The 25,599-nt window shown below is 44.6% G+C and overlaps 3 protein-coding genes across 4 annotated transcripts in view; all 3 read right to left on the bottom strand.

The window, feature by feature from the left end:
• Positions 1-25,599, bottom strand: part of LOC143768015 (uncharacterized) — a 611,009-nt gene that overhangs the window by 230,614 nt on the left and 354,796 nt on the right. The gene's annotated exons all lie outside the window — the stretch shown is intronic.
• Positions 1-25,599, bottom strand: part of LOC143768029 (uncharacterized) — a 788,341-nt gene that overhangs the window by 99,980 nt on the left and 662,762 nt on the right. The window lies entirely within an intron of this gene.
• LOC143768039 (uncharacterized) lies at positions 8,197-10,287 on the bottom strand. The gene is made up of 2 exons (XM_077256696.1): positions 9,366-10,287; positions 8,197-9,274 (listed from the first exon to the last, which is right to left on the bottom strand). The coding sequence occupies exons 1-2, from the start codon at positions 9,377-9,379 to the stop codon at positions 8,323-8,325; spliced, it is 966 nt and encodes a 321-aa protein (XP_077112811.1). The 5' UTR covers positions 9,380-10,287; the 3' UTR covers positions 8,197-8,322.

Below are 25,599 nucleotides of genomic sequence, written 5' to 3' on the forward strand. Positions count from 1 at the left end.
TGCAAAAAATATGCCAATGAAAGTCTATGGGGGCGAGAAAATTACGGATTACACACGGACCATGCGTGTGACTTGCGAGAAATACGCAGTGGTGTTCTATAGAAAAGCCGGTAATTCAGCGCGGTGTACAGTAAAATCACACTGACAGAATAGAATAGGTAGAATAAATGTGTACACATAGAAAAGGTATATAGATATATATATATATATTTATATTTAATTCAGTGCTAGACAGCAGAAAAGCCGGTAATTCAATTGCCGGCTTTTCCTATCTCCTTCACAAACCTCACAGGATATGAGACATGGTTTACATACAGTAAACCATCTCATATCCCTTCCTTTATTACATATTCCTCTTTAGTAATGTAAGAAGTGTCTTTGTGTCAAATTTGGGGTCTCTAGCTATTAAATTAAAGGGTTAAATACCTGAAAAAATTGACGTGGGCACCCGCGCAATTTTCTCCGCCAGAGTGGGAAAGCCAGTGACTGAGGGCAGATATTAATAGCCTAGAGAGGGACCATGGTTATAGGACCCCCCCTGGCTAAAAAACATCTGACCCCCAGCCACCCCAGAAAAGGCACATTTGTAAGATGTGCCTATTCTGGCACTTGGCCTCTCTCTTCCCACTCCCCAGTAGCGGTGGGATATGGGGTAATGAAGGGTTAATGTCACCTTGCTATTGTAAGGTGACATTAAGCCAGGTTAATAATGGAGAGGCGTCAATTATGACACCTATTTATTATTAATCCAATATTACAAAATGGTTAATAAAACACACACATTATTAAAAAGCTTTTTAATGAAATAAAGACACATGGTGTTTTAATATGTTATTATACTCTTAATCCACCTGAAGACCCTTGTCACCTGAAACAAAGTTAAAAAAAGCAAACAACAATATTCCATACCTTCCGTCGTTAGTCTTGTCCCATGCTGTAAATCCATCTGAAAGGGTTTAATCATTTTACACCCAGGAGCTCTGCTAATGCCGCTGTGCTCCTGACTGTAAAACTTGGTGAATGAATGGAATGCAGGGGAATGTACTGTAGTTATTGCTGGATGAACTCATATGAACTCGAGCGTGGGAAAATATTCTGAAAAGTTCCCAGGCTCGAGTTCAATTATGGATAGATAATTTTCATGTGTGGTATGTATAGATGACACCAATATTGATTCTCTAGAATGTTCCTGGGGCAAAATATCACCCACGGCAGAAATGAGGGCAAAAACTGGGGGAGTGAGGGGTCTGATGAGACCTTTATAGCATCTGTTCTACTGTAGATCAAGGTCAAATCCAGAAGAACCACATGCGTATGGTCGTTCAGTACCACAACCTTTTCGGTGGCATCTTCCCCACAAAGAAATATGGCTCATTGATGTAAGGTTTATTTATTTTTTTTATTTGACTGTCAGCCCAAGGGATTTCCCGTCTGGCACCACAGCACTCCCGAGATCAGTTACATTTTCCTCTCGCGTTTCCCCTTCCAGCTTCCTCTGTATTGAAGGGGTAAGGCACACTTCCCAGTGCCTAGTTCAGGCCATCGGCCCAACATGTTACATGAATATCCGCAGGAAATTCGGTACAACCTCAGAGCTGTCATAGCTTGAACCTTAACTTGACATGAACCTCACACTTTCTTCTACCTCACACTTTCTTCTATCTAACTGGACCAGGAAGTGATTCCCATTTTTGCTTGACCTCCCCCTTCCATTCTGGGCTAGTCCAAAGCATTTAACTGTAATATCTTAAGCTATTCATATATCTTACACACTATTTGGCCCACCGCTGCCTATCTACTCCAATGTTCTTATCTATAACTAACTCCGCCCTAAACTATGTCCTTCACATTCCCTACCCCTGAGCTGAGTGCACCAGGTTACCTTTGGCATTACCAATACAGTACTAACACAGCAACATCAGAACCTATAACATTCTATGCATTTTACATTACACCATAAAAACTCAATACACCCATATGTTAGTACTCACACAACTGTTGTATTCAGAGGCAGTATCTGTCACACCCTTACAGCACTGTAAAGGGTGGCGTGGATGTGTGGACCATCCATGGGGTGTGATTAGCTCATTGTTGGCCTACTGCGATAGATGAGTGGACGAGTGACTGTCAAGCAGAGTCCCCCTTTGTGGTCACATCTGAGGAACATGTGTTATGATTGAGTGGTGTTTGTGACAAATTGGTGGCAATTTTAGTGGGTTTCATGACATAGACTAATTGAAAATTTGCTCATCTCTATTTCCTAATTACGTATCATTTAGTGCTGAAAATAGTTTTCCTTTCTCTTCTAAAATGGTAACTGTTGGATTTTCTTTCTTGTAAAACTTGCCAATAAAATAACATAGTAACATAGTAACATAGTTAGTAAGGCCGAAAAAAGACATTTGTCCATCCAGTTCAGCCTATATTCCATCATAATAAATCCCCAGATCTACGTCCTTCTACAGAACCTAATAATTGTATGATACAATATTGTTCTGCTCCAGGAAGACATCCAGGCCTCTCTTGAACCCCTCGACTGAGTTCGCCATCACCACCTCCTCAGGCAAGCAATTCCAGATTCTCACTGCCCTAACAGTAAAGAATCCTCTTCTATGTTGGTGGAAAAACCTTCTCTCCTCCAGACGCAAAGAATGCCCCCTTGTGCCCGTCACCTTCCTTGGTATAAACAGATCCTCAGCAAAATATTTGTATTGTCCCCTTATATACTTATACATGGTTATTAGATCGCCCCTCAGTCGTCTTTTTTCTAGACTAAATAATCCTAATTTTGCTAATCTATCTGGGTATTGTAGTTCTCCCATCCCCTTTATTAATTTTGTTGCCCTCCTTTGTACTCTCTCTAGTTCCATTATATCCTTCCTGAGCACCGGTGCCCAAAACTGGACACAGTACTCCATGTGCGGTCTAACTAGGGATTTGTACAGAGGCAGTATAATGCTCTCATCATGTGTATCCAGACCTCTTTTAATGCACCCCATGATCCTGTTTGCCTTGGCAGCTGCTCCCTGGCACTGGCTGCTCCAGGTAAGTTTATCATTAACTAGGATCCCCAAGTACTTCTCCCTGTCAGATTTACCCAGTGGTTTCCCGATCAGTGTGTAATGGTGATATTGATTCCTTCTTCCCATGTGTATAACCTTACATTTATCATTGTCAAACCTCATCTGCCACCTTTCAGCCCAAGTTTCCAACTTATCCAGATCCATCTGTAGCAGAATACTATCTTCTCTTGTATTAACTGCTTTACATAGTTTTGTATCATCTGCAAATATCGATATTTTACTGTTTTGTTGAAGAGAACAGGTCCCAACACCGACCCCTGCGGTACCCACTGGTCACAGCGACCCAGTTAGAGACTATACCATTTATAACCACCCTCTGCTTTCTATCACTAAGCCAGTTACTAACCCATTTACACACATTTTCCCCCAGACCAAGCATTCTCATTTTGTGTACCAACCTCTTGTGCGGCACGGTATCAAACGCTTTGGAAAAATCGAGATATACCACGTCCAATGACTCACCGTGGTCCAGCCTATAGCTTACCTCTTCATAAAAACTGATTAGATTGGTTTGACAGGAGCGATTTCTCATAAACCCATGCTGATATGGAGTTAAACAGTTATTCTCATTGAGATAATCCAGAATAACATCCTTCAGAAACCCTTCAAATATTTTACCAACAGTAGAGGTTAGACTTACTGGCCTATAATTTCCAGGTTCACTTTTAGAGCCCTTTTTGAATATTGGCACCACATTTGCTATGTGCCAGTCCTGCGGAACAGACCCCGTCACTATAGAGTCCCTAAAAATAAGAAATAATGGTTTATCTATTACATTATTTAGTTCTCTTAGTACCCGTGGGTGTATGCCATCCGGACCCGGAGATTTATCTATTTTAATCTTATTTAGCCGGTTTCGCACCTCTTCTTGGGTTAGATTGGTGACCCTTAATATAGGGTTTTCATTGTTTCTTGGGATTTCACCTAGCATTTCATTTTCCACCGTGAATACCGTGGAGAAGAAGGTGTTTAATATGTTAGCTTTTTCCTCGTCATCTACAACCATTCTTTCCTCACTATTTTTTAAGGGGCCTACATTTTCAGTTTTTATTCATTTACTATTGATATAGTTGAAGAACAGTTTGGGATTAGTTTTACTCTCCTTAGCAATGGGCTTCTCTGTTTCCTTTTTGGCAGCTTTAATTAGTTTTTTAGATAAAGTATTTTTCTCCCTATAGTTTTTTAGAGCCTCAATGGTGCCATCCTGCTTTAGTAGTGCAAATGCTTTCTTTTTACTGTTAATTGCCTGTCTTACTTCTTTGTTTAGCCACATTGGGTTTTTCCTATTTCTAGTGCTTTTATTCCCACAAGGTATAAACCGCTCACAGTGTCTATTTAGGATGTTCTTAAACATTTTCCATTTATTATCTGTATTCTTATTTCTGAGGATATTGTCTGTTGTAAATTCTGCTCTTGGGTTCCCTCCGGTGGTTGCTGCTGGTAATGCAGTTGTCTCTGGATTGTAGTTCTGCTCAGGTGTCCCTGCTTATTGCTTTCTTGCTGGGTATTTAGGTTTGCAAGATCCTTTAGCCCTTGCCAGTTGACCATTGTTCTTGGAGGATTCACATCTCTGTCTGGTTCTCCTGCTCTGCTGCCCAATTCACCAAAGATAAGTTCTGGCTTTTGTTTCTGCAGTTCACATGCTGTGGGCCTTACAGTTCAGTGCTTTTCAATGTTTTTTCTTGTCCAGCTTAGTCTGTGTAAGGATTTATTCAGCCAAGCTGGAATCTCTGGAGATGCAGATATACCCTCCATATCTTTAGTTAGAGGTGGAGTTCTTGTATTTTCTGCTGTGGATATTTTCTAGTGTTTTAATACTGACCGCATAGTACTCTGTCCTATCCTTTCTATTTAGCTAGAGTGGCCTCCTTTGCTAAATCCTGTTTTCAGTCTGCGTTTGTTTTTTCCTCTCCTCTCACAGTCAATATTTGTGGGGGGCTGTCTATCCTTTGGGGATTTTCTCTGAGGCAAGATAGTATTCCCTTTTCTATCTATAGGGGTATTTAGTCTTCCGGCTGTGTCGAGGTGTCTAGGGAGTGTTAGGTACATCCCACGGCTACTTCTAGTTGCGGTGTTAAGTTCAGGGTTTGCGGTCAGTACAGGTACCACCTTCTCCAGAGTACGTCTCATGCTGCTCCAAGGCCACCGGATCATAACAATTGTCCCAGTCTACCAGATTAAGGGCATCTCTAAGCTGGTCAAACTTTGCCTTCCTAAAGTTCAGTGTTTTTGTGACTCCCTGACAAGTCCCCTTAGTGAAAGACAGGTGAAACTGTACAATATTGTGGTCGCTATTTCCTAGATGCCCGACCACCTGCAGATTTGTTATTCTGTCAGGTCTATTAGATAGTATTAGGTCTAAAAGTGCTGCTCCTCTGGTTGGATTCTGCACCAATTGTGAAAGATAATTTTTCTTGGTTATTAGCAGAAACCTGTTGCCTTTATGGGTTTCACAGGTTTCTGTTTCCCAGTTAATATCTGGGTAGTTAAAGTCCCCTATAACCAGGACCTCATTATGGGTTGCAGCTTCATCTATCTGCTTTAGGCCGGGGACACACTTAACGTATAAAAATACGGTCCGTTTTTCACGGACGAGAATCGCACAAATGTTTCAAAAACAGTGATCCGTGTGCAGTGCAAGTATGCGATTTTCTCGCATCAAATGATCCGTGTGACATCCGTGTGTCATCCGTATGCCATCCGTATGCCGAGATTTTCACGCAAGCTTGCAAAATGGACATATAACAGTTTTGGCACCTGTAAAAATTTAAATCATCACCCAGAACATGATTTAAAGGCCCTAAAACAGGTGGCAGCCACCAATCAAGGCAGCAGAGTCCCTGCTTGTGTTGGTGCACTTCTGCTTGATGAGCAACATGTCGGATCTACTGACTTTTAACACCACAGAGCGTGTGCTTTACAACTGGGTACTTTCCCAACGTTTTGGAGAGCCATACCCAGTCATTGTTGATCCGAGGAGGTGGAGACGGATGTGGGTACATCCACTTATGAAGCAACGGATCAAGAAAGGACATTTCCAACGTCTGTATGCTGCTCTGAGGACCAATCCAGACAAGTTCTTCAACTATTGTCGGATGCGGATCCAAACCTTTGATATTTTGTTGGAGATTTTGCGACCAGGGATTACCAAGAAGGACACCAGGATGCGAAAATCAATTTGTGCAGAGGAGCGCCTTATCCTTACTTTACGGTATGTATCAATCCTCTGTTTCCCAACAAAGATTTGCGTTTAATGGTATTACCCATTGTGAAAAATAGATACTTAAATGTTTCCTAAACTTCAACATACCCGTATTATCCGGCATATAAGACGACTGGGCGTATAAGAAGACCCCCCAACTTTTCTAGATCAAATATCCAATCTTAAGAAAAGTCGGGGGTCTTCTTATACGCCGTATGTCATCTTAGAGGGCCGGGGCCTAATGTGCCTTTTGGGGGGAAGTGGTCATGATGAGGAAGAGGGCTCATCTCACAGGAAAGTGTGAGTGGAGTATCCCCTATTACCTCATTGTAGATGCAGTGTAGGGTGCTGGGGAGCGACGGCGGCCACCGCCCCACAGCACAGCACCCATGCGCCCCAAAGAGGAGCAGCAGCTGCCGCCTTTCCCCAGCACAGAGACCCCATGCTGCATCTACAATGAGGTAATGGGGATACTCCCCTCACACTTTCCTGTGAGACGCACCCTCTTCGTCATCGGGACCACTCCCCCCCACCCACCATGTCCACATTGGTGTCTGCACTCAGCGTACAAGACGGCAGCCGGCGTATAAGACGACCCCCGACTTTTTTTGAGTTTTTCTGGGGTTAAAAATTAGTCTTATCAGCCATAAAACACCGTAATTTAGGATAAAGTTGGACTATTTGAGCAAATCGAACATCAAAGCCATCGCATGTCCTTAATGTTTGTGGAATCATGGCATATTATTTTGACAATTGTATTTTTGCCACAGAGAACACTGGAATGTTTGAATTTTGTAGGGTAAACAAATTATCTTGTTTCTTTTAGCTTCCTTGCCACTGGACTATCATATGCGGCACTGCATTTAGAGTTTTTACTTGGCAAATCTACAATTTCGGGTATTTTGCGGGATACATGCACGGAAATATGGCGAAGACTCCATCAAGAGGTGATGCCAGAGCCAAAAATGTCCGATTGGTTACGGATTGCCCAAGGATTTCAGGACACCTGCCAGTTTCCGCACTGTATTGGGGCTCTGGACGGAAAGCACATCCGTGTGCGTAAGCCGCCGGGCTCAGGGACCCAATTCTATAATTATAAACAGTTTTTCTCTGTAGTGCTGTTGGCCCTGGTCGACAGCAACTACAGGTTTATAATTGTAGATATTGGGGCCTATGGGAAAACTGGAGACTCTAGAGTCTTCAGTTCTTCCTTAATGGGTCGGCGGCTGCGCAACAGTGATTTGGATCTCCCACCCCCAAGTAACCTACCAGGGGCGAATTTAGATGCGGTGCCTTACATGATGGTAGCAGATGAGGCGTTTCAATTATCCAGGAACGTCATGAGGCCATATCCACGGAGAGGCCTGGACTACCGGCGTCGAATTTTTAATTTGCGCCTTTCACGTGCCCGCCGTCTGGTAGAGTGTTCATTTGGCATTCTCACTGCTAAATGGCGGGTACTTCAGTCCGCAATACAACTGAGTGAAGGTAATGTAAATGGTGTAATCAAAGCATGTGTTGTTCTTCACAACTTTACTAGAAACCATGATTGCCCATCATCTGCTGCTGATGAAATTGATTATGCTAATACTGTATTGCCTACTCCACGTGTTCTTCCTTCTCGTCGTCAGCCCTCAGGCCTAAAAGTTCGAGATGTGTTAACAAATTATTTTGTGTCACCAGAGGGAGCGACTGATTGGCAAGACAATGCTGTTGTGCTTTAAATTTTCTTTATATTGTTATTTAATAAATAGCTTAATGTTCATGTTTGAATTGTGTAGTATGTATCTTCTTTTCCTTTCAAAAAAATTTATAAAGTTGCAACATCATCTTTGTAGTCCTAAGAATACACAACACTCATATTTTGACCAACATTTTTAATGCTCAAAGCATATATATATTTGGCCAAAACATATTAACATCATATGTAATTTTAGGCCTAGTAACCAGAGTCAACCAGAAAAAATAACAGGCCAATGGCGCCCAATAATAAAATTAAGAAACATAAATGACATGCTGAAACGTTTGGACCTGAACTTACAGGTTCTGGTAGGTTGGGGGTGGCGATGATGATGGCGGGTGTCCAGCATGTGCTGAACTTGGCCTAGGTGGTGGACCAACCAGACTGTCAACCTGTGGTATGGCAGATATATATGAAGGGTGTTGTTGCACGTTTCGTTCCTGAGTGTGAGGTAAAACTGGATGTTGAGGGTAGAAGGGCATAAAGTCCTGTGTACTGTATTGACCCATTTGGTCATAACCCCCAATCTGGCCATGTCGAGCAGACACATGGTGGGACCAGCCTCCAAACATGTGTCTGTTCAAGTGGTCAGATTGGGCAGTGGATGGATATTCATTCATTGGCCTGTTTGTTTGTTGTTGGGTGTTTTGGGCAGGCTGGTGTGGTGGAGCTATACGTGGCAAGGAGGGTGCTGCAACTGTTTGGTTGGGTTCCTCTGGAAGGTCTTGCACCACCAGTACATTTGTAGGTGACATTTGCCATTGTTCTAGGTAGTTGAACAAACGAATGGGGTTGTTTGGGGGTGTTGCCGCATCAATAACAATTTGGATACAACCTCGGGTACGCAGCCTGAGCGAACGTGGAATGGGGCGTAAATAGCGGGCAAGACTGCGGAAGTACGCTTCCTCCCCATCGTCATGTGCAGCCCTTGACAAATAATCCAACACCCCTGTATCCACTTGTCTCCTGGTTCCAGTGTTAGAAGCCACCCTTCTGCGCCGACCACGGTTTGGTCTGGTAGTAGGCTGTGGTGATGTATCCAGAGCCAAGGTTGGACTGCTGCTCTGGCCTCCTTCCTCAACCTCTGGATTGGCCTCCTGTGTGGCAGAAGACGCTGCTGCTGGTTGTGGTTGGTTGCTGCTTGGTGCTTGCCCTGATGGTCCAGCCATTTCGGAATCCTCACCAATGGGGTCAATCACCAACTCCGAGTCAGATGCAGTCTCTCTTTCTGTCAGATTGGACTCTGTTCTGTATTTCACAAATGATTTGAGAGGCAAAAATTAGAAACAGATTCACGTTAGAAGATGTTTCTAAGTTTTTTTGACATGCATCCACTTACGGTCTGAGCTCCATCACCGGGGCCAGAAAATTCAGCCTATCAAAATACAGATATTTTCATTTTTTGGGTGCTGAATCACCACTCCGCCCAGAAACTTGACGTTCCCGCCGGTATTGATCCCGGCAACTCCGCCAGCGTCTAGTGACATCATTCACTGCAAAGAAGCAAAAGTTGTTTGGGGAATAACAAATAATAATAAAGAATCTTTATTTTTACATAACGATAACAAATTCGGCAGTTTGTAAAAAACATTATCATTGCTGTCACCAATGTGGCTCACAATATAAATTCCCTATGAGTATGTCTTTGGATTGTGTGATGAAAGCGGAGTGGCCAGAGGAAACCCACGCAAACACGGAGAGAACATCCAAACTCTGCATCTTTTGGCCTTGGTGGAATTTTAACCCAGGACTCATATCCAGTGAGCCACCATGCTGCCCAAGCACATAACTACAACAGGTCCAGGGTTTGCAAGCACACACAGGCCCAGGAGCCTAAGGGGACATAAAACTCCCTTGGTAAGATCTGAAAGGACTGTAGCTAATATATTGGAACCATATTGGTGTGTCTTGTTAATGTTTTTGTAGCCTCAACCAAGAGCTTGGAACATTTACATCACTCATAAACACACCACATATGATGTGTTCAGGCCTATTTTTCTCGAGCCAAAAATGTTAAAGCACATTTTTTGGGTAAAGGATGGTACTTACAAATTTCTTGCTGAACCTCTTGAGGTCGCTCATCAAAATCGGGGAACATGTGGCGACAGATTGCCCTCCATGCTGCGTCTTTTCGTGCGCGGTCCGCATAATGTGCGTCGCGTTGGTCCCATAACTCTGGTCTATCATGGACCAGAGCAATCAGCATCTCAACATTTATATGCCTGGCCATGCTGCTACACAGTACACTCCGTGGAGGCGTGCTTCCTGGTTTGCAATCCAGCGTGGGCCATAAATTAGCATTCCAAAGCTTCCTGATGATGGATCATTCAATTTCCTGTCACCTGGAGAAGTCTTCCGTATTTCTCGCAATGCACACGCATGGTCCGTGTGTAATCCGATTTTTTCTCGCACCCATAGACTTGCATTGGCGAGTCTCGGCCGAGATACGCTGACAATCGCAGCATGCTGCGAGTTCCCTCGGATCCGAAATACGGTGGAGAAAATATCGGATGATGGGAGCTGGACCATAGATTAACATTGGGCTGAGTGCTATGCGATTTTTTATCGCATAGCACTCGTCCGTATTACGGTCTAGTGTGACCCCGGCCTTAGAAGTAGACTTTCCATGATTTCTGTTATATTTGGGGGTTTGTAACAGACCCCAATGAGAATTTTGTTACCATTTTTGCCTCCATGAATTTCGACCCATATGGACTCGACATCCTCATTCCCTTCACTAATATCCTCCCTTAAAGTGGACTTTAGACAAGACTTTACATAGAGACAAACCCCTCCTCCTCTCCGATTTTTACGATCCTTTCTAAACAGACTGTAACCCTGTAAGTTAACTTCCCAGTCATAGCTTTCATCTAACCATGTCTCGGTTATTCCCACTATGTCAAAGCTACCTGTAGATATTTCTGCTTCTAGTTCTTCCATCTTGTTTGTCAGGCTTCTGGCGTTTGCGAGCATGCAGTTTAGAGGATTTTGTTTTGTTCCAATCTCCTCGCTGTGGATTGTTTTAGAAATGTTCTTACCTCCCTTCTGAGTATGTTTTCCTGGTTCTTCTTTGTTCGAATGATTATTAATAAACAAGGAAATTGTTATATCCATATGCCATGTACACACTTCTCATCACGTGACGTGGGGTGTGCCTGCAAGAGTTAATTTATCTCCTCTCACTCATTCCAGCACTCAACTTCTGCTCTAGGCTATGAAGTGAGCATAAATCAGTTAGAAAATAAAAAAGGTGAAATAACAGAAAATACCTAAACATTTCCATCTGCAGTTATCCTGATTTCCAGGGGGGAGGTGAGTAAATCATGGAGCACATCAGCCTATAAGCTGACTCCACATAAGAACACTTCTCTTTGTGTAACCCAGCATTTTATAGTCCGGACCATAGGCTCATTTCTCCATGATGAATTGGATTGGTATATTTAACCACTTCACCCGAAGCCTGTTTTCACCTTCCTGACCAAGTAAAATTCTGACAACTGTCACTTTTTGTGGTTATAACGCTGGAATGTTTCAAGGGATCCTGTTATGGACCTGGTGGTTAGGAACACTTGAGATGACCTGATAGGTAAACCAGAAATATCGGACAAGCTCTGGGAATGTGGGAACTTTACTGACCGCAACCCTGATCCTATCAACACACACTATAGGCAGCCGTGGAGCGTTCCTGACTCTGCCTAGACGCCTCTTCACAGCCTGAGAGCTAGCTACCCCTAGAGAGAAACAAAGCCTCACTTGCCTCAGAGAAATTTCCCCAAAGTATAGAAAGCCCCCCAAAAATAATAACGGTGAGTTAAGGAGAAAACACAAACATAGAAATGAAAACAGGTTTTAGCAAATGAGGCCCGCTAATAACTAAATAGTCAGAAGATAGCAAGGGAACTGTGCGGTCAGTATAAAATACTACAAAATTATCCACGCAAAGAATACAAAAAGACCCCCACACCGACTCACGATGTGAGGGGCACAACTCTGCACCCCAGAGCTTCCAGCTAGCAAGGAAATAGCATATAAGCAAGCTGGACTGAACTGATCATGTACTGAGAAACATTTTCCAAAAGCAATGAGCAAAAATGAACAAGCATAAACTTAGCTTCTCCAGGAGGAGACAAAGTACCATTCATGACTAGAGGAGGAAGCCCGAGAACGGAATTCACAACAGTACCCCCCCTTGAGGAGGGGTCACCGAACCCTCACCAGAGCCCCCAGGCCGATCAGGACGAGCCAAATGAAAGGCACGAACCAAATCGGCAGCATGGACATCAGAGGCAACAACCCAGGAATTATCCTCCTGACCATAACCCTTCCATTTAACCAAGTACTGAGCTTCCGTCTCGAAATACGAGAATCCAAGATCTTCTCCACCACATACTCCAATTCTCCCTCGACCAACACCGGAGCAGGAGGATCAACAGAAGGAACCACAGGCTCCACATACCTCCGTAACAATGACCTATGGAACACATTATGGATGGTAAAAGATGCTGGGAGGTCCAAACGAAATGATACAGGATTGAGGATTTCCGAAATCTTATAAGGACTGATGAAACGAGGCTTAAACTTAGGAGAGGAAACCTTCATAGGAACATAACGAGAAGACAACCAAACCAGGTCCCCCACATGAAGTCGGGGACCCACACAGCGACGGCGGTTAGCAAAGCGTTGAGCCTTCTCCTGTGACAACGTCAAATTGTCCACTACGTGGTTCCAAATCTGCTGCAACCTATCCACCACAGAATCCACCCCAGGACAGTCAGAAGGCTGAACCTGACCTGAGGAGTAACGAGGATGAAAACCAGAATTACAAAAAAAAGGCGAAACCAAAGTAGCAGAACTAGCCCGATTATTGAGGGCGAACTCAGCCAATGGCAAAAAAGTCACCCAATCATCCTGATCAGCAGAAACAAAACATCTCAGATAAGTTTCCAAGGTCTGATTAGTTCGTTCGGTTTGGCCATTCGTCTGAGGATGGAAGGCCGAAGAAAAAGACAAATCAATGCCCATCTTAGCACAAAAGGACCGCCAAAATCTGGACACAAACTGGGACCCTCTATCAGACACAATGTTCTCCGGAATACCATGCAAACAAACCACATTCTGAAAAAACAGCGGAACCAAATCAGAGGAGGAAGGTAACTTAGGCAAGGGCACCAAATGGACCATCTTAGAAAAACGATCACAAACCACCAAGATGACAGACATCCTCTGAGAGACTGGAAGATCCGAAATAAAATCCATGGAAATATGCGTCCAGGGCCTCTTTGGGACAGGCAAAGGCAATCCACTGGCACGAGAACAGCAAGGCTTGGCCCGAGCACAAATCCCACAGGACTGCACAAAGGAACGTACATCCCGCGACAAGGAAGGCCACCAAAAGGACCTAGCCACCAAATCCCTGGTACCAAAAATCCCAGGATGACCCGCCAACACCGAAGAATGAACCTCGGAAATAACTCTACTGGTCCATCTATCCGGGACAAACAGTCTCTCCGGTGGACAACGGTCAGGTCTATCGGCCTGAAATTCCTGCAGCACCCGCCGCAAATCAGGAGAGATGGCAGACAAAATCACCCCCTCTCTGAGGATACCAGCCGGTTCAGAAACTCCCGGAGAGTCAGGCACAAAACTCCTAGAAAGGGCATCAGCCTTCACATTCTTAGAGCCCGGAAGGTACGAAACCACGAAATCGAAACGGGAGAAAAACAGCGACCATCGAGCCTGTCTAGGATTTAACCGCTTGGCAGACTCGAGATAAATCAAATTCTTGTGATCCGTCAAGACCACTGTTGTGAACTATACTTCTTGGCTCCCTCTTGTGGTCACTAGTGGTATGGCACTGGGATTGTCTTTCCCCAGGTTGGTACCCACCTGGTTCGTTAGGCCAGGGGTGTTGCTATTTAAACTTCCTGGATTCTTAGTCTGGTGCCTGGCATCGTTGTAATCAGTTCATTTCTGTTTGCTCCTGTCTGCTGGTCCTGGTTCTTTGCAAGATAAGCTAAGTCCTGCTTCCTTATTTTTGTTAATTTGCATTGTTCTAATTTTTGTCCAGCTTGTACAAAATGTGATTCCTGATATTGCTGGAAGCTCTAGGGGGCTGATATTCTCCCCCCACACCGTTAGTCGGTTCGGGGGTTCTTGAATATTCAGCGTGGATATTTTGATAGGGTTTTTTGCTGACCATATAAGTCATCTTCCTATTTTCTGCTATTAGTCAGTGGGCCTCTCTTTGCTAAAATCTAGTTCATTCTTACGTTTGTCTTTTCTTCTTACCTCACCGTTATTATTTGTTGGGGGCCTGTATTTAACTTTGGGGTCTTTTCTCTGGAGGCAAGAGAGGTCTTATTTTCCCTTATAGGGTTAGTTAGTTCTCCGGCTGGCGCGAGACGTCTAGAATCAACGTAGGTACGTTCCCCGGCTACTGCTAGTTGTTTGTGCTAGGATCAGGTATATGGTCAGCCTAGTTACCACTTCCCTATGAGCTGGTTTTTTTGTGTTTGCAGACTTTGCTGAAACCTCTGAGATCCTCTGCCATTGGGATCATAACAGTATGCCAGGCCAAAGTGAATAGTTAATGCATTGCAGAAGCGGGATTAAAAGAAAAGAAGTTCTGAGTTTTTTTTTTGTTTTTTTTTCTTCCTCCCCTTTTTCTCTGAGTGGCTTGAAGCTTTGCTGCAGACATGAATGTCCAGACTCTGATTACTAGTGTGGATCAGCTTGCTGCACGGGTGCAGGGCATTCAGGATTTTGTTACTAGTAGTCCTATGTCAGAACCTAAGATACCTATTCCTGAGCTGTTCTCTGGAGATCGATTTAAATTTAGGAATTTTAGGAATAATTGTAAATTGTTTCTATCTTTGAGACCTCGTTCGTCTGGAGACTCAGCTCAGCAAGTTAAAATTGTTATCTCCTTCTTGCGTGGCGACCCTCAGGATTGGGCTTTCTCGTTGGCGCCAGGAGATCCGGCATTGGCAAATGTTGATGCGTTTTTTCTGGCGCTCGGGTTGCTTTATGAGGAGCCCAATCTTGAAATTCAGGCAGAAAAAGCTTTGCTGGCTATCTCTCAGGGCCAGGATGAAGCTGAAGTGTATTGCCAAAAATTTCGGAAATGGTCCGTGCTTACTCAATGGAATGAGTGTGCTCTGGCCGCAAATTTTAGAAATGGCCTTTCTGAAGCCATTAAGAATGTGATGGTGGGTTTCTCCATTCCTACAAGTCTGAATGATTCTATGGCGCTGGCCATTCAGATTGACCGGCGTTTGCGGGAGCGCAAATCCGCTAATCCTCTGGCGGTGTTGTCTGAACGGACACCTGTCTCAATGCAATGTGATAGAATCCTGACTAGAACCGAACGGCAAAATCATAGACGTCAGAATGGGTTGTGTTTTTACTGTGGTGATTCTACACATGTTATATCAGCATGCTCTAAACGCCTAACAAAGGTTGTTAGTCCTGTCGCCATTGGTAATTTGCAACCTAAATTTATTTTGTCTGACTTTAATTTGCTCATTGTCTTCCTACACTGTTATGGCGTTTGTGGATTCAGGTGCTGCCCTGAGTCTTATGGACTTGTCGTTTGCCAAGCGCTGTGGTTTTGTTCTGGAGCCTTTAGAAAATCCTATCCCTCTTAGAGGAATTGATGCTACGCCATTGGCGGAAAATAAACCGCAGTTTTGGACACAAGTGACCATGTGCACGACTCCTGAACATCGGGAGGTGATTCGTTTTCTTGTTCTGCATAAAATGCATGATTTGGTTGTTTTAGGTCTGCCATGGTTACAGACCCATAATCCAGTTTTGGATTGGAGGGCTATGTCTGTGTCAAGTTGGGGCTGTCAGGGAATTCATTGCGATTCCCCGCCGGTGTCTATTGCTTCCTCTACTCCTTCAGAAGTTCCTGAGTATTTGTTTGACTATCAGGTTGTATTCAGTGAGTCCAGGTCCAGTGCTCTTCCTCCTCATAGGGACTGTGACTGCGCTATAGATTTGATTCCGGGTAGTAAATTTCCTAAGGGACGATTATTTAATCTGTCTGTACCTGAGCATGCCGCAATGCGTTCTTATATCAAGGAGTCTTTGGAGAAGGGGCATATTCGTCCATCCTCTTCCCCTCTTCGTGCGGGATTCTTTTTTGTGGCCAAGAAGGACGGATCTTTGAGACCTTGTATAGACTATCGGCTTCTGAATAAAATCACTGTTAAATTTCAGTATCCTTTGCCTCTATTGTCGGACTTGTTTGCCCGGATTAAGGGTGCCAGGTGGTTCACCAAGATAGATCTTCTTGGTGCGTACAACCTTGTGCGCATTAAGCAGGGAGATGAATGGAAAACTGCATTTAATACGCCCGAAGGTCATTTTGAGTACTTGGTGATGCCTTTTGGGCTCTCTAATGCTCCTTCAGTGTTTCAGTCCTTTATGCATGACATCTTCCGGAAGTATCTGGATAAATTTATGATTGTTTATCTGGATGATATTCTGTTTTTTTCTGATGATTGGGACTCTCATGTAAAGCAGGTCAGGATGGTGTTTCAGGTTTTGCGTGATGCTTTGTTTGTGAAGGGCTCAAAGTGTCTCTTTGGAGTGCAGAAGGTTTCCTTTTTGGGCTTTATTTTCTCCCCTTCTGCTGTGGAGATGGACCCAGTCAAGGTCCGAGCTATTCATGATTGGACTCAACCCACGTCTGTTAAGAGTCTTCAGAAGTTCTTGGGTTTTGCTAACTTCTACCGTCGTTTTATCGCTAACTTTTCTAGCGTTGTTAAACCTTTGACGGATATGACCAAGAAAGGTTCTGATGTTGCTAATTGGGCTCCTGCAGCCGTGGAGGCCTTCCAGGAGCTGAAGCGCCGGTTTACCTCGGCGCCTGTTTTGTGTCAGCCTGATGTCTCACTTCCCTTTCAGGTTGAAGTGGATGCTTCTGAGATCGGTGCAGGGGCTGTTTTGTCGCAGAGGCTCTGGTTGCTCTGTAATGAGACCATGTGCTTTTTTTTCTAGGAAGTTTTCGCCTGCTGAGCGGAACTATGATGTTGGGAATCGGGAGTTGTTGGCCATGAAGTGGGCATTTGAGGAGTGGCGTCATTGGCTCGAGGGTGCTAAGCATCGTGTGGTGGTCTTGACTGATCACAAAAATCTGATGTATCTCGAGTCTGCTAAGCGCCTGAATCCTAGACAGGCTCGTTGGTCATTGTTTTTCTCCCGTTTTGACTTTGTGGTCTCGTACCTACCTGGTTCAAAGAATGTGAAGGCTGATGCTCTTTCTAGGAGCTTTGTGCCTGACTCTCCTGGAGTCTCAGAGCCAGCTGGTATTCTTAAAGAGGGAGTAATCTTGTCGGCCATTTCTCCTGATTTGCGACGTGTGTTGCAGAGATTTCAGGCTGGTAGACCTGACTCTTGTCCACCTGACAGACTGTTTGTTCCTGATAAATGGACCAGCAGAGTTATTTCCGAGGTTCATTCCTCGGTGTTGGCAGGGCATCCGGGGATTTTTGGCACCAGAGATTTGGTAGCTAGGTCCTTTTGGTGGCCTTCCTTGTCACGGGATGTGCGGTCATTTGTGCAGTCCTGTGGGACTTGTGCTCGGGCTAAGCCTTGCTGTTCTCGTGCCAGCGGGTTGCTTTTGCCCTTGCCCGTCCCGAAGAGGCCTTGGACACACATTTCCATGGATTTCATTTCAGATCTTCCGGTGTCTCAAGGAATGTCTGTCATCTGGGTGGTGTGTGATCGTTTTTCCAAGAGGGTCCATTTGGTGCCCTTGCCTAAGTTGCCTTCCTCTTCCGATCTGGTTCCTTTGTTCTTTCAGAATGTGGTTCATTTGCACGGCATTCCTGAGAATATCGTATCTGACAGAGGATCCAAGTTTGTGTCCAGGTTCTGGCGATCCTTTTGTGCTAAGATGGGCATTGATTTGTCGTTTTCGTCTGCCTTTCATCCTCAGACAAATGGCCAAACGGAGCGAACTAATCAGACACTGGAGGCTTATTTGAGCTGTTTTGTTTCTGCGGATCAGGATGATTGGGTGACCTTCTTGCCATTGGCTGAGTTTGCCCTTAATAATCGGGCTAGTTCCGCTACTTTGGTTTTGCCATTTTTCTGCAACTCTGGTTTTCATCCTAGTTTTTCCTCGGGACATGTTGAGCCTTCTAACTGTCCTGGGGTGGATTCCGTGGTGGATAGGTTGCAGCGGATTTGGAATCATGTGGTGGACAACTTAAAGTTGTCACAGGAGAAGGCTCAGCGTTTTGCCAACCGCTGCCGCGGTGTGGGTCCCCGACTTCGTGTTGGGGATTTGGTATGGCTGTCTTCTCGGTTTGTTCCTATGAAGGTCTCCTCTCCTAAATTCAAGCCTCGCTTCATCGGTCCTTATAAGATTTTGGAAATCCTTAATCCAGTGTCCTTTCGTTTGGATCTTCCGGTGTCGTTTGCCATTCACAACGTGTTCCATAGGTCTTTGTTGCGACGATACGTTGTGCCTGTGGTTTCTTCTGTTGAGCCTCCTGCTCCGGTGTTGGTTGAGGGCGAGTTGGAGTACGTGGTAGATCTTGGACTCTCGTCTCTCTAGACGGAGGCTTCAGTATCTGGTCAAATGGAAGGGCTATGGTCAGGAGGATAATTCCTGGGTGGTCGCCTCTGATGTTCATGCGGCCGATTTGGTTCGTGCCTTTCACGCTGCTCATCCTGATCGCCCTGGTGGTCTTGGTGAGGGTTCGGTGACCCCTCCTTAAAGGGGGGGTACTGTTGTGAACTATACTTCTTGGCTCCCTCTTGTGGTCACTAGTGGTATGGCACTGGGATTGTCTTTCCCCAGGTTGGTACCCACCTGGTTCGTTAGGCCAGGGGTGTTGCTATTTAAACTTCCTGGATTCTTAGTCTGGTGCCTGGCATCGTTGTCATCAGTTCATTTCTGTTTGCTCCTGTCTGCTGGTCCTGGTTCTTTGCAAGATAAGCTAAGTCCTGCTTCCTTATTTTTGTTAATTGGCATTGTTCTAATTTTTGTCCAGCTTGTACAAAATGTGATTCCTGATATTGCTGGAAGCTCTAGGGGGCTGATATTCTCCCCCCACACCGTTAGTCGGTTCGGGGGTTCTTGAATATTCAGCGTGGATATTTTGATAGGGTTTTTTGCTGACCGTATAAGTCATCTTCCTATTTTCTGCTATTAGTCAGTGGGCCTCTCTTTGCTAAAATCTAGTTCATTCTTACGTTTGTCTTTTCTTCTTACCTCACCGTTATTATTTGTTGGGGGCCTGTATTTAACTTTGGGGTCTTTTCTCTGGAGGCAAGAGAGGTCTTATTTTCCCTTATAGGGTTAGTTAGTTCTCCGGCTGGCGCGAGACGTCTAGAATCAACGTAGGTACGTTCCCCGGCTACTGCTAGTTGTTTGTGCTAGGATCAGGTATACGGTCAGCCTAGTTACCACTTCCCTATAAGCTGGTTTTTTGTGTTTGCAGACTTTGCTGAAACCTCTGAGATCCTCTGCCATTGGGATCATAACAGACCACCACGTGATGTTTGGCTCCCTCAAGCCAATGTCGCCACTCCTCAAATGCCCATTTCATTGCCAACAACTCCCGATTACCAACATCATAATTCCGCTCGGCAGGCGAAAACTTTCTAGAAAAGAAAGCACATGGCCTCATCACAGAGCCATCAGAGCTTCTCTGCGACAAGACAGCCCCTGCTCCAATCTCAGAAGCATCAACCTCAACCTGAAAAGGAAGAGAAACATCCGGCTGACGCAAGACAGGAGCTGAAGAAAACCAACGTTTCAGCTCCTGAAAGGCCTTAACGGCCGCAGAGGACCAATTCGTCACATCAGCACCCTTTTTGGTCAGATCCGTCAAAGGCTTAACCACACTAGAAAAATTAGTGATGAAGCGATGGTAAAAATTAGCAAAGCCCAAGAACTTCTGAAGACTCTTTACTGATGTAGGTTGAGTAAGTAAACCAAAAACTAATTCATAATAAACTTTATTTAAATATAGGAATAACAAACCAAAACAACCCCTAAAAAACCTCTCTATTTAAGAATAAGTTTTTAAAACCGGCCTATTTGTTCATGGGTAGTATGACAGGGGGATACCCGACTATACTCTGATACCTAGTTATCCCTAGGGTACTCCCTACCTGTCTGCGGAGGTTGGCACCCTCTTGGACGCAGAATGGCGCCCCCGCTCCTCGACGACTACCCCTGGATGCCCTGCAGGTCCCTATTATTTGGATTATAGGACACCCCACAGTTGCCCACACCTAGGGCACCCCACAGTTGCCCACACCTAGGGCAAACCTATATATGAACAAACAAATGCCAATAGTCAACCACTATCGTGCCTCTATATCAAAGATTGAATAAAAAACCTCAAAGTCCTTTAATGAGGCAACCTGTGGCACCCCTATCCGTGTGCTCTAAGCCTCCTTCACTGGCTGTTAAGCCCTCAAAACTCCCTATCCGGACTGCCCTGCCTGACAGCGGAGGTTGGCACCCTCTTGAGCGCAAATTGGCGCCCCCGCTCCTCGGCGGCTGCCCCTTATAGCCCTAGGCCAATCCCTACACCAAGGGAAACTCCTGTACGGAAGTGTCTATGGAGCTATACTAGTGGACTACTGTGAAAATGTAAGTATGTAGTCACCTTACCAGGAGTTATACAAATGGGCTAACCACAGTATCCATATATTATATATTAGACCCCTTTTTGGCTTAACACACAAAATGACAAAAGAGATGTAATAGTCTCCATTTTATGAGGGCACACACAAAAAATAATAAAGTAATTATTTTATACACTGATGCACCTTATTATCACTGATATAAATCTTCAGAGTGCACACATAGTGGAAGACCCAAATACAAAAGAAATAAATATAAAAAACCTGATACACTTATCTGCGTTCAGGTCTCGCCTCTACGCGTTTCCCCCCCATGATGTGGTTCCTCAGGAGGCATATGGGAAGAAGAACCGTGTGATACAATCACATCGGAGATGTGCTATGCCTGGTTGTAGGTGCAGGGTTTACACTGACAGGAGCCTGCTTAAATAAACTCCACCCAGAGGGCGGCATTGCAAGAGTTCGTTCATACCTCAAGATTAGTGTACAGTTCGCAATGCAGGTGTTCAAGTAGCCCCCCGGTCCAGATCCTCACATTGTGCATGGCGGCCGCCATTACTCCCCTGTCATTCACGGCGTTATCGTACTGCGCATGCGCCGTTCCCAGACCCTAGAGGTCTGACGTATTCACTCAAACAGCGCTGGCTGTAGTGGACTCCATTTTGTTGTGGACCCTATCATATCACCGCCGGCACTCCCATACTGCGCATGCGCCGTTTTAAGATCCCGAACGGTCTGACATAATCATTCTATCTGCCTAGGTATTCTTGGGATACTTTTAATTATCGATTTCTTTTATCTCTCATATCCATTCTTGTTCCGGCACATGCTCTATTACCCAAATGCCCGCAAGTAATGTAAGTGATGTAATGCTATATCTGGAACGAGGATATAATTAAACCCATTGTATCACCACTTTTGTACAGCATATCTCATGTGCACACATTAAAAAGATCACAATGTAATTGTGCCGCTAATCAATAGCTGTATATTAATTCTAGTAACCTATGGATTCCAACATATGTGTGAGTATACACCGGCCCTATAAACCATATGTGGAATAACTCAGAATGAGGGGGTTGGAGATTCCTTTACAGAAATTAAACAGAATTCCCCAAATGACCCCTCTTTATATGTCAGCCCGACCCCCACCATTAGTTATCTTTTCCTAAAGCCCATATTGGCGGATAATTGGAGTGATAATTTTAACTCGTCTCCCAAAATATACACTGCAAACCATCTAATAGATCTGCACAGCCTTTTTTATTTATGTCAGGGCAACGGGGAAGCTAGATCAGTGAACCCGGTTCACACAAAGCAACTATAAGTTAACCGTTCATTTAGTCCCCTTGGGACAACCGACTCCATTCTAAATATCCACTGGGTCTCCTTTTGTAGGATCACCCTGTCCCAATCACCCCTTCTTCCATTCTGCTTTACCACCTCCAGGACACAGAACGACGACGTCCTGGTCATATGGAGTGGTACACAAACGGAATTCAACAGCTTTGTAAAGGAATTGAATAGTAACAGGGTCGGCCTAAGGTTCACATCGGAAAGTGACACACGTGAACTGGCCTTTCTTGATGTAAAAATTACTATCAATGCCAATGGTATGTTGGATACAAGACTGTTCCGCAAGCCAACTGCTACAAATGCCCTTCTTCGGTGGGAGAGCCATCATCCGGTTCCCCTGAAGCGGGGCATTCCGCGAGGTCAGTATCTTAGAGCCCGGCGGAATTGCTCCAGTTCCGCCACCTTCAGGGCACAGGCTTATGATCTGAGGGAGAGATTTCGAGATCGGGGCTACCCAGATGAGGTTCTGGATCCAGCCTTTAGGAATGCTATGGGGAAGGATAGACGGCCTCTACTATATACCAACAGGGAATCAGAAAGTGAGAATGCTCCGAGGATTATTGGGACGTATGACAATCAAACCAATCGGGTGTTCAGTATCCTCAAGAGACATTGGAGCATCCTACGGATGGATGAAACCCTTACAGATGTCATCCCAAGTAGACCCCAGATCACCTTCCGGAGAGGACGCTCTCTGAAAGATCGTCTTGTACATAGTGACTATAAAAGAGAAAAACAAGCAGGAACCTGGCTTGATAGACGGGTAAATGGCACCTATAGATGCGGAAACTGCTCGTTTTGTGACTTTCTAGCACCCTGCAAGAATTTTGTCAGCGCATCAAATGGAAGACAGTTCTTTTGCAGGGACTTTGCCAATTGTAGGACCATGGGCGTGGTATACATGGCCACGTGCGTGTGTCCAAAAAATTACGTAGGCAAAACCAAGAGAGAGCTGAGGAGGAGGATCGGGGAACACTTGGGTGACATAAAGAACTGCAGGGACACCCCCATAGCACGTCACGTCTGGGAAGCCCACCAGGGTGACAACAGGGTACTCTCCTTCTGTGTCCTGGAGGTGGTAAAGCAGAATGGAAGAAGGGGTGATTGGGACAGGGTGATCCTACAAAAGGAGACCCAGTGGATATTTAGAATGGAGTCGGTTGTCCCAAGGGGACTAAATGAACGGTTAACTTATAGTTGCTTTGTGTGAACCGGGTTCACTGATCTAGCTTCCCCGTTGCCCTGACATAAATAAAAAAGGCTGTGCAGATCTATTAGATGGTTTGCAGTGTATATTTTGGGAGACGAGTTAAAATTATCACTCCAATTATCCGCCAATATGGGCTTTAGGAAAAGATAACTAATGGTGGGGGTCGGGCTGACATATAAAGAGGGGTCATTTGGGGAATTCTGTTTAATTTCTGTAAAGGAATCTCCAACCCCCTCATTCTGAGTTATTCCACATATGGTTTATAGGGCCGGTGTATACTCACACATATGTTGGAATCCATAGGTTACTAGAATTAATATACAGCTATTGATTAGCGGCACAATTACATTGTGATCTTTTTAATGTGTGCACATGAGATATGCTGTACAAAAGTGGTGATACAATGGGTTTAATTATATCCTCGTTCCAGATATAGCATTACATCACTTACATTACTTGCGGGCATTTGGGTAATAGAGCATGTGCCGGAACAAGAATGGATATGAGAGATAAAAGAAATCGATAATTAAAAGTATCCCAAGAATACCTAGGCAGATAGAATGATTATGTCAGACCGTTCGGGATCTTAAAACGGCGCATGCGCAGTATGGGAGTGCCGGCGGTGATATGATAGGGTCCACAACAAAATGGAGTCCACTACAGCCAGCGCTGTTTGAGTGAATACGTCAGACCTCTAGGGTCTGGGAACGGCGCATGCGCAGTACGATAACGCCGTGAATGACAGGGGAGTAATGGCGGCCGCCATGCACAATGTGAGGATCTGGACCGGGGGGCTACTTGAACACCTGCATTGCGAACTGTACACTAATCTTGAGGTATGAACGAACTCTTGCAATGCCGCCCTCTGGGTGGAGTTTATTTAAGCAGGCTCCTGTCAGTGTAAACCCTGCACCTACAACCAGGCATAGCACATCTCCGATGTGATTGTATCACACGGTTCTTCTTCCCATATGCCTCCTGAGGAACCACATCATGGGGGGGAAACGCGTAGAGGCGAGACCTGAACGCAGATAAGTGTATCAGGTTTTTTATATTTATTTCTTTTGTATTTGGGTCTTCCACTATGTGTGCACTCTGAAGATTTATATCAGTGATAATAAGGTGCATCAGTGTATAAAATAATTACTTTATTATTTTTTGTGTGTGCCCTCATAAAATGGAGACTATTACATCTCTTTTGTCATTTTGTGTGTTAAGCCAAAAAGGGGTCTAATATATAATATATGGATACTGTGGTTAGCCCATTTGTATAACTCCTGGTAAGGTGACTACATACTTACATTTTCACAGTAGTCCACTAGTATAGCTCCATAGACACTTCCGTACAGGAGTTTCCCTTGGTGTAGGGATTGGCCTAGGGCTATAAGGGGCAGCCGCCGAGGAGCGGGGGCGCCAATTTGCGCTCAAGAGGGTGCCAACCTCCGCTGTCAGGCAGGGCAGTCCGGATAGGGAGTTTTGAGGGCTTAACAGCCAGTGAAGGAGGCTTAGAGCACACGGATAGGGGTGCCACAGGTTGCCTCATTAAAGGACTTTGAGGTTTTTTATTCAATCTTTGATATAGAGGCACGATAGTGGTTGACTATTGGCATTTGTTTGTTCATATATAGGTTTGCCCTAGGTGTGGGCAACTGTGGGGTGCCCTAGGTGTGGGCAACTGTGGGGTGTCCTATAATCCAAATAATAGGGACCTGCAGGGCATCCAGGGGTAGTCGTCGAGGAGCGGGGGCGCCATTCTGCGTCCAAGAGGGTGCCAACCTCCGCAGACAGGTAGGGAGTACCCTAGGGATAACTAGGTATCAGAGTATAGTCGGGTATCCCCCTGTCATACTACCCATGAACAAATAGGCCGGTTTTAAAAACTTATTCTTATATAGAGAGGTTTTTTAGGGGTTGTTTTGGTTTGTTATTCCTATATTTAAATAAAGTTTATTATGAATTAGTTTTTGGTTTACTTTCTTGTTTAATACTAATTTTGCATTATCGTTCAAAAGTTTATTTCTGAGTTTTTGTAATATGGCCGGATTTTTGTCAGGGCCCATCTGTTCTGATACTTGGGTTAGTGAAGCAGATCGAGTGTTTTCAGTTGATTCAGGGTATACAGGTACTGACTCCAGTCCATCTATATATTCTATATTTAAAGATCTGACTGGGTGTTATAAGAGATATCTAAAATCCCTTTGGGAAACAAAAGCTTTGGAGAATTATATCAAAAATAGTATTGTACCCAAGGGATTACGGATAAACATTTCCCCATCACCACGAATAAACAGTCCCAGTTTGCTCAAAGCCTGGCAAGAGGAGTCTACGGCTTCATCTGTGAGGTTTATGAAACTATTGTTAGAGGAGGAGAAAAAGATTTTGGAGACAACTT

This window comes from Ranitomeya variabilis, chromosome 4, assembly GCF_051348905.1.
Source record: "Ranitomeya variabilis isolate aRanVar5 chromosome 4, aRanVar5.hap1, whole genome shotgun sequence".
In the NCBI taxonomy this organism is placed as follows: Eukaryota; Metazoa; Chordata; class Amphibia; order Anura; family Dendrobatidae; genus Ranitomeya; species Ranitomeya variabilis.